The sequence below is a fragment of the Chiroxiphia lanceolata genome, chromosome 1, assembly GCF_009829145.1.
Source record: "Chiroxiphia lanceolata isolate bChiLan1 chromosome 1, bChiLan1.pri, whole genome shotgun sequence".
Lineage (NCBI taxonomy): Eukaryota > Metazoa > Chordata > Aves > Passeriformes > Pipridae > Chiroxiphia > Chiroxiphia lanceolata.
In genome coordinates this window covers 63,442,185-63,457,186 of record NC_045637.1, presented here as the reverse complement: position 1 = coordinate 63,457,186, position 15,002 = coordinate 63,442,185, and the positions used below count along the sequence as shown (strand labels likewise).

The 15,002-nt window shown below is 39.1% G+C and overlaps 1 protein-coding gene across 2 annotated transcripts in view; it reads left to right on the top strand.

Annotated features, from left to right (window-relative positions):
• TMEFF1 (transmembrane protein with EGF like and two follistatin like domains 1) overlaps positions 1–14,903 on the top strand; it is a 117,395-nt gene extending 102,492 nt beyond the window's left edge. Inside the window, exons 6-10 of one of the 2 annotated variants that reach the window (XM_032677665.1) lie at positions 1,402–1,550; positions 2,427–2,486; positions 7,684–7,807; positions 11,826–11,984; positions 13,680–14,903. In XM_032677665.1, the coding sequence (XP_032533556.1) occupies positions 1,402–1,550; positions 2,427–2,486; positions 7,684–7,807; positions 11,826–11,984; positions 13,680–13,764 (577 nt within the window). In that variant the 3' untranslated portion in view covers positions 13,765–14,903. Of the gene's footprint in view, positions 1–1,401; positions 1,551–2,420; positions 2,487–7,683; positions 7,808–11,825; positions 11,985–13,679 lie in introns of both variants that reach the window. The other variant, XM_032676991.1, reaches the window with a different exon arrangement.
• Positions 14,904–15,002: the final 99 nt, after the last annotated feature.

Sequence of the window (15,002 nt, the reverse complement as noted above, 5' to 3'; positions counted from 1 at the left end):
TTAAATTAAGCAACAAAAGGTGCTCTTGGGAAAAGAGGAAGAGGGAAAAGTATCCTGGCCATCTTCAGTGTTTCTGCAGCATGGAATTGGGTTCTGCTGCAAGAGTCATTACTGGCTTGAGGCATACATACATCTGTCTAATAGTTTAATTTTATCAGGAACAGTGGAAAAAAAAAGAAAAAACAACAACAAACTAACAAGTTGATAGCTTGCACATTTTTCCCCTTCCTGTGACTTACAAGAGTAAATCAAGGTGAAGCTTGTGGCACCTCTTGACAGGCAGACCACGTACCCTCTGTGTAGAGCTTTCTGGCAAGGAGAGGACCTTGTGCCCACTACCACCTTCTCAGGAGATGCAGAGTGGCTCTTCTCACACTCACAACATCAGGAGGAGCTTGACTGAGAGCTGGACGTGGTGCCCACCTTGTCCTCCCCCTTATTTTGCAGACACACTCCTTATTTTTTGCAGCCCAGAGGTGGAAAGGAGATTGCGGAGCAATGTGAAACATCTACAGAAACTTTCATTTAAAAATAGAAGTTCAGTTAGAAAGTAGAATATTGACTAAAACAAACAAGGGGTGTGGTGCTGGAAAGTTTTTCTATGCCATTTGCTTGTAGAATTTCAGGACTTCTTCTGGGGCCTACAAAGCTATCTAACCATAACCATCTAAGTAATAGCCCTATCAGAGACTTTGGCTGTCCTACATTTGTGTAGTTAGGAATAAGCTACATGCTAGGTCTTTAATTTTTCCAATTTTCATTTTACAATCCCTAGTTGCAAATTATGTGGAAAATGCTTTGTTCAAAACAACCAAAGTGTCAATGGATGCGACGTGGAATAATTCAGATTGTATAATCCTGTCTTAAATACATCATAATAGACCCATTGTTAACTTTCAAAGGTGTGAATGAATGTCTTGCTGAAATGACACAATTAACCAAGCATATTGAGTCTTTACAGCCTCTGAAATAGAACTCCTTTTACTGCCTGACAGAAATGGGAGTCCTTTTTGTTTTCCCTCTCAAGTATCCTGACACCCCCAAAAAAAGCAGAATATTCTTCTGTTTTTATTCACACAAGAGAACAGACACTACAAACTGGTGTATTAATGCAGCAAATCTTCCTAGCAATGTGTTATCAATTTTTGGCTGTATTCCATGAGATTGATATGGTAGTAAAACTTCAAGAAACATTATTACATTATTAAAAAGCACACTCTTCATAATTTTGTACATTCTACTTGGAAGCCTGAGACATCAATGACTTCTTCAGCATCCTCATGCAGCATACTCTTCTCTCCTGGCATTGATGTATGAGCTACTGTTTACTCAGGACTCAACATGACTTAATTTTTGTTTGCTGGATGTCAGTTTTATTTTGTCGTATGTTTCAATTAACAGGTGTGTATGTAATATAGACTGCAGTGGATACAGTTTTAATCCTGTATGTGCTTCTGATGGAAGTTCCTATAACAATCCATGCTTTGTTAGAGAAGCATCATGTCTGAGGCAAGAGCAGATTGACATCAGGCATCTCGGACACTGCTCAGGTAGGCTTAATTTTGTTTTTCTGGAAATGTAAATTCTGACATAGGTGGGCTTGGTAGAGCTTTCCCTTTTACATTTTTGACCAGAAGTCACTGATCCGCTTATCCATGAACTGCCCACCTGTAGTTTTGAGTTTCCCACACTGCATACATGTGTGCTGTGTTTACATGACCTTTGGCTGTTGTTACCTGGAAAGACAGGAAAAGCTCTTAGGAAAATCTAAGCCGTTATCCAACAGTTCTTACACAAGGGCATGGTAAGAAGTAGGAAAGCAAAAGGAATATGGGTGTGTGAGAAATGTTCCCTCTTGCTCCTGTGGGTTGTACAGTGTGCTTCCAAGGTGAATCGAGTTGGGTCCCAATTGCACCAATATTGATCAATTAATCTTAAGGGTCTTTTCCCACCTAAGTGATTCTATGATTTCCTTTTCCGGTGCTGGAATGGTCCACTGAAACCCTCTGTCTACTGCCTTGTAGCTAATCATGTACGTGACTCTTCGGTTTTGGGGGCTTGCATTTAGGACTTTCTGTTGGGAATAACAGCTTTCCACTATCCCTTGGCCAGTTACATCTAGATCTGTAATTTGGACCGTTCCAACACCAAAACAGACTGTCACCAAAATAACCTAGGTCCATACTGCAGAAAAGTTTTTAGTTCAAAACCTACAGCCTGAGGTGTACCGTGTGTTGGTCTGGACACCAGGCTTACTGACCAAGCTGGTTATATGGGAGGAACAGTGTGGGAATGTGTCCAGTTTTACTGCAATTTAAAATAATTCTTTGAATATTATTGTGACTTCTCAATGATGTACATGTAGTGGTCTGGAAAACAGCCTTTCCTAATAGCTAACCATGCATGTATTTATCACCTAGAAACAGATGACACAAATGCAGTTGGAAAGAAAGATGATGGCATGCAGTATCGACCAGAAGTGAAAGGTACTGTGCAAACTTTGTGCTATTTGGTTATGGCTTCACAAGATGAGAGAACAGAGCATGCAAGTCCCTTCTTGTCTGCCTTACAGCTTTGATTTCTGTAACTGAGACAGACCTGTGAACAGCTTCTTTCTTACAGCATGTTGCAAGGCTGGCAAAAAGATGTGCATGATTTGTAAGTTTTACCTGCTATATTCCTCTAAGATGACCAACTGCTCACCACCCTGTACAGTGGCCACAGGATTAGACTCCCTCCAAGTGCTGTGAGAATGACTTTACTGGAAGACACCAAGCTGTGACATTCCTGATGAAATAACATAACACAAGCCTCCCTCCCATGATCCTGTCTCTTCAGTTAACTTCTGAAAAAAAATGGATGATTCTGTATTTGTTAGGTTGTTTTAAAATATTTTCAGTAAACTAATACGCATTTAATCACATTGGTTGAAAATGTTTCACCTATATGAACCTTACCTTACCTTTAATAACCTTTAATGTCTCAGCTTTGTCTTCATCTCTATTAGTCACATCAAGTATCAGTCCAATGCTTTCTTTAGACCTCCTCTCGCTATTAACACACTTCTTGCTATCTTACACAACACTGGCCAGATTCAACTCTAAATGAGCTTTGTCCTTTTGTGTTTTGTCCCTGCATATACGAACCACAGCTCTGTACTCTTTCTGTGAAGACCTGATCTCACTTCCAGTGATCATACAAATTCTCTTCCCTCTTGAGCTTCACAAAGAATTCCCTGTTCACTCAAGCTGGTCTTCTGCCCCAGTTGCTTGACTTATAACAAAATGGAATTGTCTGCTCCTGTGCTTCTAAATGGTGGTTCTTAAAAATTGACCAGCACTCGTGGAACCCTAAGCCCTCAAAAGGAGATTGCCAGGGTACTTGGCTAAATAGTCCTATGAATAGCTTAAATTTTTTATCCTGAGCTCCAGGGTAGCAACCCTGCTGTCCTTTTTTCTCATTATGCTGAAAACTCAACCATTTAACTCAACCATTTCATGATCACTATGGCCAAGACAAACACCTATGATTACATCTCCTGTGAGTCCTCTGTTCACAAATAGCAAGCCTAAGAGGGCTTGGCTGACTGAGTACCTGTGACAAGAAGTTATTATCTCTACAAACATCAAGAATTTCCAAGACCAGTTCACCACAGCAGTATTATGTTCCCAGATGATGTCAGGGAAGTTAAAAATATCCCGTAAGGAGAAGGGATACCAATCCAGAAATTTCTCATAATTGCTTATAGAATAACTTACATCCTAGCTGAGCACTCAGTAGTAGGCATCCACTACCACATCTCCTTGTTTTCAATCCCTCTAACCCTCACCCAGAGGCTCTCAACCACATGAGCACTAATCCTAAGTGCTGTACAATCAAATTTTTCCCTTCCATATAGCATGACACCTCCAACTTCTCTGCCCTGCCTGTCCCTCCTGAACAGCCTGTAGCCCTCTATCCCAGCACTCCAATTGCGGGACTCATTTACCAAGTCATGTAAATACCAATTATATCATAGCTCTGTGCTCTTACCAGTGCTTCCAGTTCACCTTGTTTGTTTTTCGTGCTATGTGTGTTGGTGTACAAGCATTTCAGATATGCTCCTGAGCTCTCTGTGCTCCCAGGAGCAGTGCAAGTGTTCCCACTAGCACTTGCCACCCTCAGGTGATACCATGCCAACCCATGTCTTACCTACTGCAATTCTACTGGTATCCTATTCCCCCATTAATTTTAGTTTAAAGGCCTCTTCATCAGTCCCGCCATCTTATGCCCAAAAAGGCGTTTTGCCCTTCAGGACAGGTGGGTCCCATCAGGCCCCAGCATACCTTGTGTTTCACAGTGTCTTCCATGATTTAAAATCCCAAAGTTTTGGTGGAAACACTAGTCCCAGAGCCAGGTGTTGATATTCTGTACTCACCTTTTTCTTTTAAGTCTCCCCACATTATTGGGAGGATTGAGATGAAACATTATGCTCCTAAATTTTTTTAGCATTGTACCCAAGGCTTCTGAAATCTCATTTGATTGACCTCAGACTTTTCATTGCTACATCAGTAGACACATGAAAGAGCAGGAATGGGTAGCAGTCTGAAGGTTGTAATAACTTCTTCAGTCTTGTGGTGACATCCCTAATTCAGGCCCCAGGAAGGCAGCAAACTTCCCTGAAAATGGGTGCTTCCAGTCTGCAAATGGGTGCTTCCATTCTGCACAGGAAGGAATCACTAATGAAAATCACTCACTGTTCTTTCTCCTCAACACTGGTCTTAATGCAACGTTTTGTTGCGAGGGGTTGGTACCTTCTCTGTTAGCTCTGGTCTTTAGTTTTTTCTGTCATTATACTTGTTTTGCACTCCCATGGCCTCGCTGAGTAAAGCCACCACACCATGGCTTTCAACATTTCTTATGTTCTTCTTGAAAAGTCATTCAGTGTCAAAAAGCTTCATATATTTTTCTCTTTTACAAATTTTCGCTGCATATGATGTACCAGTTGGAATGATTTAATGTCAATTTTCACTTACATTATGAAGGTATAAAAGGCACCACTTTTGGTTCCTATTCCAAAGAAGTAACAGCCTTTTATTCATTGCATATAAATTGCTCTTGAAATCTAGTTAGTGGGAAAACCACTGTATATAATTATTATTATTAATGTGTATAGCTTGTGCAGTCTCACATTCAGCAAATGATGTGCATGGAGGGAGTATGCTTCATGAAAATAAACTGTGTTGAATTTTTTAATGCAGTAGTCAGGTCATTTTAAATAGTGAGAGCATGAAGTGAACGTCTTTGAATGACATTTTTTCTTCCAGGATAAGAGAACAGTCCACATTTCTGTCTATTTGCTTTTGCTTTCAATCCCTGTGAGTTATTTTTGTTAAACCCTGTTGTCTGAATATATAATGCCTTTTAGTCTCTAGAATCCTGGCAGTCTCCTTCTCCCGCAGTGCAAGTGGCTACCTAAAGTTACATCAGAAAGGTCTCTCCTCCCAGATTCAGCTGGCTTGCTGGTTTTGTTGTAACAAGATGAGCATCAGGATTTCAGTTTTTATGCGTGACTCATTCTTCTGGTGAAATATTTGAACTCCTATATCCAGTCATGCTTTCAAGGCTCCTACACCAGTTAAATCTTTCACTTTGAAGTCCTGAAGCAGTCTAGCAGGTCTCTCAGATTAGAAACAGATTCCTGTCAATAGGAGGGTAAATACCTGTTTTACACTAGGAATGACCTCCTGCATTTAACAACATCTCTTTGCTTAATAAAAGTTTTACCTCTGACTTGTGTGACTGTGGCTACCTGGCCACCTTTCAGAGGATGCACCTTTCAGTCTTTCACTGGGCCTCACATTCTGTGTCAGTACATATATTAAAACCAGACATGGCACAGCTCTATGAACAGACTAATATAATTATCTGTAGCTTATTACAAACCTTTAATTGGGACCAGATGTGACAGTAATTAACTGCTTGGAGGAGGAGGGAGATGATAGTTTTGGGATGAGGCATACCCAGTTTTCTCCTCTTAGACAGGCAGAACATAGTCTGTTCCATCAGAGCATTAGTGGACATCTTGTCAGTATTAAGCAACATTCTTCCCTTGTATCAAGTCTTCTGTATCTTCAAAATGTAGCTTGGATCAACAGACTTCCTTATATCTAAAACCTCTAATAGATGGTTGGGATTTTTTGTCCTGAAACAAATTAAGAAACATTCCAGAAATGGTCAGGAAAAACCTTAACACAACAGCATGCCTTTTTTTTTTTTTTTTGTCTTGTATAGATACATTCTCTTTCTTGCTGGTGTTTTTTCAAATATCTGCAATTGTATAAAAGATCTCTTCTTCACAGTCCCTTTTGCTCTGCACCCACAGTTCATTATAGTCTTTTATTTGTGATGCTATAGTCTATTGACATGAAAATTAGCGTAATTCCATAATTATGCTCATATCTTAAGATCCCTGCTTTTTAGAGGAGTTAATTATGAAATACAACTTCTGTGTTTAGGACTTTTTTACAGAAAAATTTTTAGGGGAAATATGCTTGTAAATGAACACAGATTTGGATAGTTTTGTTAACATGACAGAAGCATGAAAGATGTTGAGGCAGAAGGGGCTGCTTTCCTGTGCTGGGCTGACCTGGACAGCAACTAAGTTCCTGCCAGCTACTTGCTCTATTCCAGCTTCCCCCAGGACGATGGAGGAGGGAATCAGAAAAGCAAACATGAGGAAAACTCATTGGTCAAGATAAAGGAACTTTAAGAAGTGAAAGGGAAAAAAAAGGAAAAAACCCCAAGCAATGCAAAATGTCCAACCAGGAGACTGAAGACCAGCCAGTCTCTGAGCAGCTGCCACTGATACCAAAACCATAATTTTTATTGCTGAGCATGATGTCATATGGTATGGAATATCTCTTTGGTCAGTTGGGGCCAGCTGTCCTGGCTGTGTCCTCGCCCAGGCTCTTGCCCAGCCCCAACCTCCTTGCTGAGAGGAGAGGCAGAGCACCCTTCAGCAACAACCAAAACAGTAGTGTGTTACCAGTACTATTTCATCCAAAAATCTAAACCACAGCACTGTATGAGCTGCTATGAAGGAAGTTAACTCCATCCCAGCCAAAAACAGCACACTTCCCAAAGGAATAGGTATTTTAAGCACATTTCGATATTTTTGATTTCTCTCCCCATAAAAATGTTTCTCTGAGGAAAACTGCTATTGAAGTGTGTTTGATTTCAGCTTTAATGACCAGTGGTACCAGTCAAATCTGGGCTTTATCAAGTGGTTTTCTATCCAGTAATCATAAAATGTGGTTCATCTTCTTCTTTCTAACGCTTTTAGGAGGCGACTTTTTCCTCTATTTACACATGAGAGAGAGCTCTTTATATCTTTGTATTAGCACTTTGGCCCAGTGCCACTGATGAAGCTTCTGCTGATCTTCCTGCTTTGGCTTTTTTCTGTCATGAACACTTTTCTGATTTTTGAGAAACCTTATGTAAGAAGCAAATTTAGATGTCTCTGAGGATCATTTCTAGAAAATCTTTATAAGTGCCTCTGAAACTTCCCCCTTAAGCCTCTGCTTCATTTTTCTGTATTCCTTTATTCACTGCAAGTTTTTAAGGATACGGTATTCTTGGTTGAGAGTTTTTAATTAGTATAATACAGCCATGTATAATTGTTTATCTGTATTTCTTTTCAAGATGCCAGTGATCAAAGAGAAGACATTTACATTGGAAATCATATACCTTGTTCAGAAAGCTTCAATGGTTACTGTATACATGGAAAATGTGAATTCATTTATTCCACTCAGAAGGCTTCCTGCCGGTAAGTCCTGCATGCTTCCAAAATGTGATTGAAATTGCTGTAAAGCTTAATGAAAATGCTCTCTAGACATAATTACAGGATGTATCACTTTGTAGTTATCTAAGCAGTGGCACAGGGGCCGTATCCCTGTGCTGTGGCAGCACTCAGCTGCTCCAGTCATGAGAGAGATAGTGCTCAGAGGAGAGGCTCAGTGAGTCAGGTAAATCAGAAGCTGAATCCTCCTGAGGAATGTAGCCTTGGTGTTGTCTTCTTATTTGCAGCTGATAAATCCTGTCTAGAGAAAAAACCCAAAGCAAACAAAACAAAGCAAATATTAAAAAGCCTTTGCCTTGCATTGCTTCTCTGTAAGACTCTGCTTTCACTGTTGACCTCTCTTCTTATACTATCTGTACATTTTATTGCTCCTGTCATAAGCTCTCTCTAGAGTATCAATATCTTATTTTTAACATTTATTACCCTTTGTCACAATAATAGCCTTTACCTAGAGAATATAAAATTGTAAAATATTCTTTAGCCCACACTTTTTATCTATAGTATGACCTAGCAGCTCGATACACTCAGTATTAAGCCACTCAGTGTTTCCCAGGATATCTGAATGTTCCTTAGCTCCCAAATAAATTTTTCCTTTAGATTTCACCAATTAAATTCTGTATCTTTGTTTTCCTCCAAAAATAAAATTTACTTTTAAGTTGGTTATAGAAAAAGGCCAGTTCTTCGTAATAAGATGCAGTGCCCTACTTATTAGAAGGTTTCACTCCTGAACTTTTATCTTGGAAGCTTGTACCTTCAGATTAATGTGGCTGAAGATGCTATAACTCTTTGCTTTCCTTTGCTTTTGAAACTTCAACTGTAAAACCATTGGATACTTTCACATTTTCTCCCTTGATCATTATTGATCGATGATATTTAAGGGTTTTTTGTACTGACAAGATTTAAGGGTTTCCAGACTGATCAGAGAGCAGGAAGCCCAAAAGGCAGAGACAGTACGGTTGTCAAGCATTTGAAAGCTTATATTATTTCTTTTCCCATGCAAGACCCTTTCTTGTTTATTTTCATCTTTCCAATAGGACTGTTTTGTTTTTCTCTTCGACTGGAATCAAGAGAACTCAACGTGGCTTTGCTTCTCTTGGGAAGCTGTGTGTATCCCCCACATCATCTTGATGGGCATTAGGCAGCGCTATCTGATTACAGTACTCCTTTGATCTAGAGCTGTATTTAACACAGTTTATGATGCATTTGTCCCCAAAATATGTGAAGTAGAGGTATTTCAAGGAAAACATTCCTTTCTGAATTAATAGATTTTTAATTCGTCTGAATTTTTTTCTGGAACGTGGTAATCTCATAGTAATTAATTAATTTATGAATCAATGTATATTCAGTCATTTATATAATTATTATTACTCTAGAATTACTGACAGGCAGTGTTTTGATGAACTTAATTAATGCCCCATCCCTTTAAATTCTATTTTATAGTTACTTGTAATATTACTACTTTCAGCTATGTATTTAAACAGCCCGAATTGTATCTCAGCACTGGACCTAGCACACCAAACCTCACGTGGTTCCAGTCAAGAATTTGTGACTATCAGTTCTTAACCCTGAGTATCAGATCTCCTTTGGATTTTTCTTGCCTATTAATATACTGATGGTGTCATGCGTTATGCATGTTTCCTACTGGAGTAAAGTTATTAAGGAAACAAATGGTTTATATGAGACATCAATCCACCATAGTACTTCTATCAAAGAAAAAAATTCTCTCCTTCTCTGGCAAGGAAAATGTAATGCTGAATGCTGGGGGCAAATTGTTATTTTCAAATGCTTTCCATTCTCGTACACATCTAGCATATACATTGTTTAATTTGGTCCTCATTTACTGGTAGTGATATATGTGGGGTATCAGATGACCTATAAAACTGCAGAAAATACCTGCAGAGAGCAAATTCTGATTTTTGCTTTCACTGGGGGCAATGAATGTCCTTGCTTATTGTACAGGACTGCCAGCAGGCAGGTGGGAGAAATGTTTTGTATTAGCCAACTGCATAGCATTGTGTTTAGTGGCCTTTGCACAGGTGGGATCTGGTCTGTCTCCTGCTACCCTTGTCCTTATGGCAGGCTGCATCAAGGAGGCACAATTCAACCCCTTACAAAGAAATCTAAACTTCTTTATGCTAACTCAATTAATTGACTGATCGGCTTATTTTGATAAATCCTTCCTGACCTCTATTGATCTTGCTATTATGCTAATACTATATTGTCTTTTTATGTATTAATGCAGCAGAATGCTTTTAAATCTGTTCTACTAGTTTGAGGTAGCTAGTACTTCATCTTACCTGAATCTCCATCCACGGTTTCTCAGAAATAATTTCTTGTCACTTCAGTGTTTCTGAGGAAGCATCTTTGAATTGTTTGTACACACTACTGTTTTGGCTGTTGCTGAAGGCTTTGTTTTGCCTCCTCTGCATTAAAGCAACTCTCACATTGATAACACTTCAACTGTTACCTTCTTTAATGAAAACAAGAGCAAAGTAACAAAAAGAATTCAGTCCTCTTGACTAACAAGGAGAACGCTTCCTTTTTGTTTCTTTTTGCATGATTACCAACATGTTCCCTGTCCTCATTTTTCTGGTATGCTTATACAGAATTCTCTTTATTCCTTCCTTATCTACCACTGAGCATACCTACAGTATATGACAGTTTTTCTTTAACAACTCTTACTGGAACTTGGTTCATGCCTGAACCAAAACTCCTTACACAGCAGGTCATGGCTGGAGAAAGTAGAGTCACAAGATTAGGAACATGTAAACCCCGACTATTATCCCTGCATGCAGAGGGGGATTAGGAGTTGCATTAGCAGTTGTAGAAAGGTCTTTGGTGTAATGATTTTGTTACTCCAAACAGAATTAAATCCTACCCTAGCACAAAGCTTTTCAATGGATGAGTCTGATTTTGTGTTGCATTCGGGCTTGTCAGATCCAGTTTACAAAAGAATTATTTTTCTGCCTGCATGTGAGTATTTCTTTCTACTATAGAGCTGGAGGCCAACAGTATGATTCAGTTGTCCATAAAGACACATTCACATCAGTCACTTCTAAAGGACAGGTGTACAAGGAATTTGCTCAGGGTTGTAAGTGATGACCTTTGATTCCACAGACTTCAGCTCAGTGTCTTGGGTGGCTCTTGCCTTTTCTTGCTATGCTTCATTCTCTTTTGCCTTGGGACACGAATTCCTCCAGAGCACTGCCTGAACTGTCATTGATCAGGAACAGCCTCTGCTGAGTTTCTCATTGAGCTAACTGCTGCTTGCTCAGGCAAGGTACCCTTTGGAACAGATGCTTCTCTTCTGTCTCCAGCCATTTTTCCCCCACCCCTGGCCAATGTTTTTTGATTCTTCCATGAACCCTCACTTGAACAGTTGTGAGCCATTTGGTTTTCTAACACGATCTCCATCAAATTTTGTCTTGGTGACAAGGCAGGAGGGGGTTTGGAGCTGGTTTTACCCTATAGGCTTTTGCAAGATTCCACTTTTGTAAGCTGCATTTTGAAAATGGATCTTCCTTTCTCCCCATATTTCAAGGTTTCTCTTCATCTTTGTAATTTCTCTTCCTTATTGGCCTTGGAGCTGAATGAGTGTATTTACTCTGTTTCTTTAGCATGCTTCTTTGTGTTTCATTTAGCCTTGTCTGCTTTTTTCACCCAGTTGCTTAATTCTTCATAAATATTGCACCAATATAATAATGACTCCACCTATTTCTTTTGGCAATTCAAGGCCTTCACCACACTAGTGTCTTTTCAGAGGGCCACCAGTAACCTTAACCTAAGCAGAGCATATCTATTTGCTCTGTCTCTTGTGCCATAGAAATCCAAACCATTCCCTAACCCAAGCTGTTACCACACCTCCACCTTCTCAGTAGCTCTTTCTCAGCTGGAGTCACCTTGCTTTTCTTGTTTTATCTGCAAAATAACTAAGTTGTTGTCAAATTACAGATTCTATGAAATATTCCTTTTTTTTTTTTTTCAGATGTGAATCAGGATATACTGGACAGCACTGTGAAAAGACAGACTTTAGTATTCTTTATGTTGTCCCAAGTAGACAAAAGCTTACGCATGTTCTTATTGCAGCAATAATTGGAGCTGTACAGATTGCCATTATAGTTGCAATTGTCATGTGCATAACAAGGTAGGTAAAGACAAAAGCAGTGAAAACCTACACATTGTACAGATATACTTTTTCTGCGTTTAAATGTATGATGCCCAACATTTTTTCTTTAACATATATCCTAAAATATCCCCATAAAAACTACCTAATGACTGAAACAGAAGGATTATGCAACATCCTATCTCCCCCTTTGTTTTTTGGTCACAAAAGACAGATTTTTTTTTAAATTCCGAAACCACCGGTAACCACTCTGAATCTCCAGACCAAATACACAGCAGAGCAGATCAGCCTTGAAACACATCCAAAAGGTCAGCTACTCTGTTAGACATTCACTGGACTTATTGAAGCATTGCTGATACCTTATAGAAGATATGATCCCCGGCTACCACCCAGTAAAACCAGAGAGGTTGACAAGGTGCTGTTCCCTACAGGACCACTGTAAATGGTGTTACACAGAGAAAAAAGAAGTATCCCTCACACCATATATATTTTCTGAAAATTATTGTGCAGCTAGTCCCATTATTATACACTGTCAATTGGAACCTATTTCATGAAATGTAAAAATCCAGAAGCACAGAATCCAGGTTTCTGGGTTGTCTTGAACTCTCACCCTCAGTAAAAGCTGAGATGAGAGCCATGGGTTCTTTTTGATGACAAGGGGTTCAGTTCAAGGACTTGAACCAAGCAAGGACTGAGGGCTCTGGTATAGATTAAGGATGGCTTAGTTACGTTATAGGTGTATGAAGCATTTAAGTCCTGTATTTGGGCATCCGTGCCGCACTTTGCCTATTCCTCCTCAAGTCATCCTTCAGTTTTTCAGCTCCATTTACTCTGGGCTGTAAAACTTTCTACTACTGCATAGTGCATGGCTTCCCAAACTCAGGGATGTAGAGTGACACCCCTATGAATGAACAATACAGGCCTCCTTCCCTACATCCCTTGTGAAGTTCAGCCTAGAAGATACATGTATAAAACACTGCCTGCACATGTAAAAGAGTTACCTGGCTCATGCAATTGATGTCATCCCTTTTTCCCTCAACACCCTGCTGGCCAAAGCAGTGGTGTGGAAGGCTATGGTTAGCTCCTCTTTCAGTCTCTCTACGATCATTCCCCGCCTCATGGTCTCTTTTGTCTTGCTGCATCCCAACAGGACTGCTCCATCATGCATTGCCTGCTGTCTGACAGGCTAAGTCCCATTCCATTCGGAGTTGCTGGCTTTTGTGAATCCTTTCTTAGCTATGTGTCTGACCCCAAGAAAGGGATCACCTGAGTCACCTCACAGAGAGTCCTGGGTGGGCTCTGACTCTTGGGCTTCTGCGAGCAGCCAGGCACCTTGAGGCCCAGCACTTCAGGAGGCTGATTGATCCAGTCTTACCATCCACTGAGTTTTAAGAAGGAAATATGTGTAAAATAAAGCTAATACAATTATTTACCATGGAATGTGTTTTGCTGGATCAAGGCTGAAGGATGTAGCACCTTGCTGGTTTCAGTCTCAAGTTCAAGCAGAGCTCCCTTATGAGTGATGTGGGGTCCTACAAACATCCCCAGTTCCAGTACTGAAGAGCAGGAGCATCCTTCCAGTCAGCACAGCTCATAGACTCCTTGCTATTGCTAAGTACAGAAAATTAAGTCAATGTGTTATTGTTAGGCTTAATTTTATGTGGCATATATAAAATCAGCCCTCCTTTTTTATTTCATTCTCTTTTTTTCTAACAGAAAATGCCCCAAAAACAATAGAGGACGTCGGCAGAAGCAAAACCTAGGCCATTTTACTTCAGATACATCATCCAGAATGGTTTAACTTAGTGCTTTTTATACCTACATTGACCATGTGATGTACATTTTTATTATATCTTTTTTTAAAGAATGGAAATATTTATTTCAGAGGCCTTATTTTTGAACATTTTTAGTGTAACAATGTTGGTCTGTATTCTGAAAGCATCAGCTCTAACAGCTATGGACTGTTTTAGTATCTTTACTTTTATGTTTTTGAATACAGTAGTTCATTTTCTGTATCTGTGTCACATGGTTATATAATAGACTTGTGCTTTATCCATGGAATGTAATATTTTTGGGAACACAGATTTATTCCAACAATGGTTGTAGACTTAAAAAAACCCCAACAAACCAACAAAAAAAGTCCACATTACCTAACAAACAAGGCATGAACTAAAGGTAAAAATGTTTACAGCTTACTTTTCTTATGAGGAACTAGAAAACACTGTGTTTAAATACCGTAGATATTTAAATGTTTTTGGAAGTTAGTAACTGATTTTTTAGACACTGCCTATCGCATGAACTGTGAAGCTGTGTGCTGTGTGTAGTTGTAACATATTTATAAAATGTGTGGGCTGGGTCTAAGCACTGCCATCTTCATAAATAATTCCAACAATTTATTTTTAAAGAGGAAAATTATAAATTTCATAATCTGGGAAGTTACCTGGTAGAACAGATGGCGCAGGTCCAAAAGAAGTAGGTCTTAGTAGATTTAGGTACTGTAAAAATTGGTGTTGAATAATTGAACAAAAACAATTGGAATAAAGCCTACTTTATCACTGTTAAAAACTGTTTTAATACTTCTTAAACTTTTTTAAAGAAAATACATGTTTTAACACCTACAATACAGATTGTATAGTGTTTGTGATTAAAATTAAAAAATAAAAGTGAATGAATTACTAGTGCTCTTGTATAGAGTATTTTCAAGAGCTAAAGAAGTCCATCCAAATTAGTCTGCTGGTCATAGTTATATTAATAGACTGTTAGTTGTCGTTTGAAAGATCCCAAGGTAAAGTGTGAATAGGATGTGTTCAGCTGTTTTAACATGTAGTTTAGGCTTTCAGAATTTTGCATGTAGGATTTAATAATTTGTTCAATAAAAAAAAAAATGCTTTCAACATTTTGAACTGGAAAAGCATGTCACAATACAACGTTTTCACTATATTGCCTCTGGTTTAGTGTGTTTATTTGTTACCCCACGGGGTAATTGCAGCAAGCTGAAGACCTGAATTTGTTTTGCTGGAAAAAAACAACTGCGCTAAT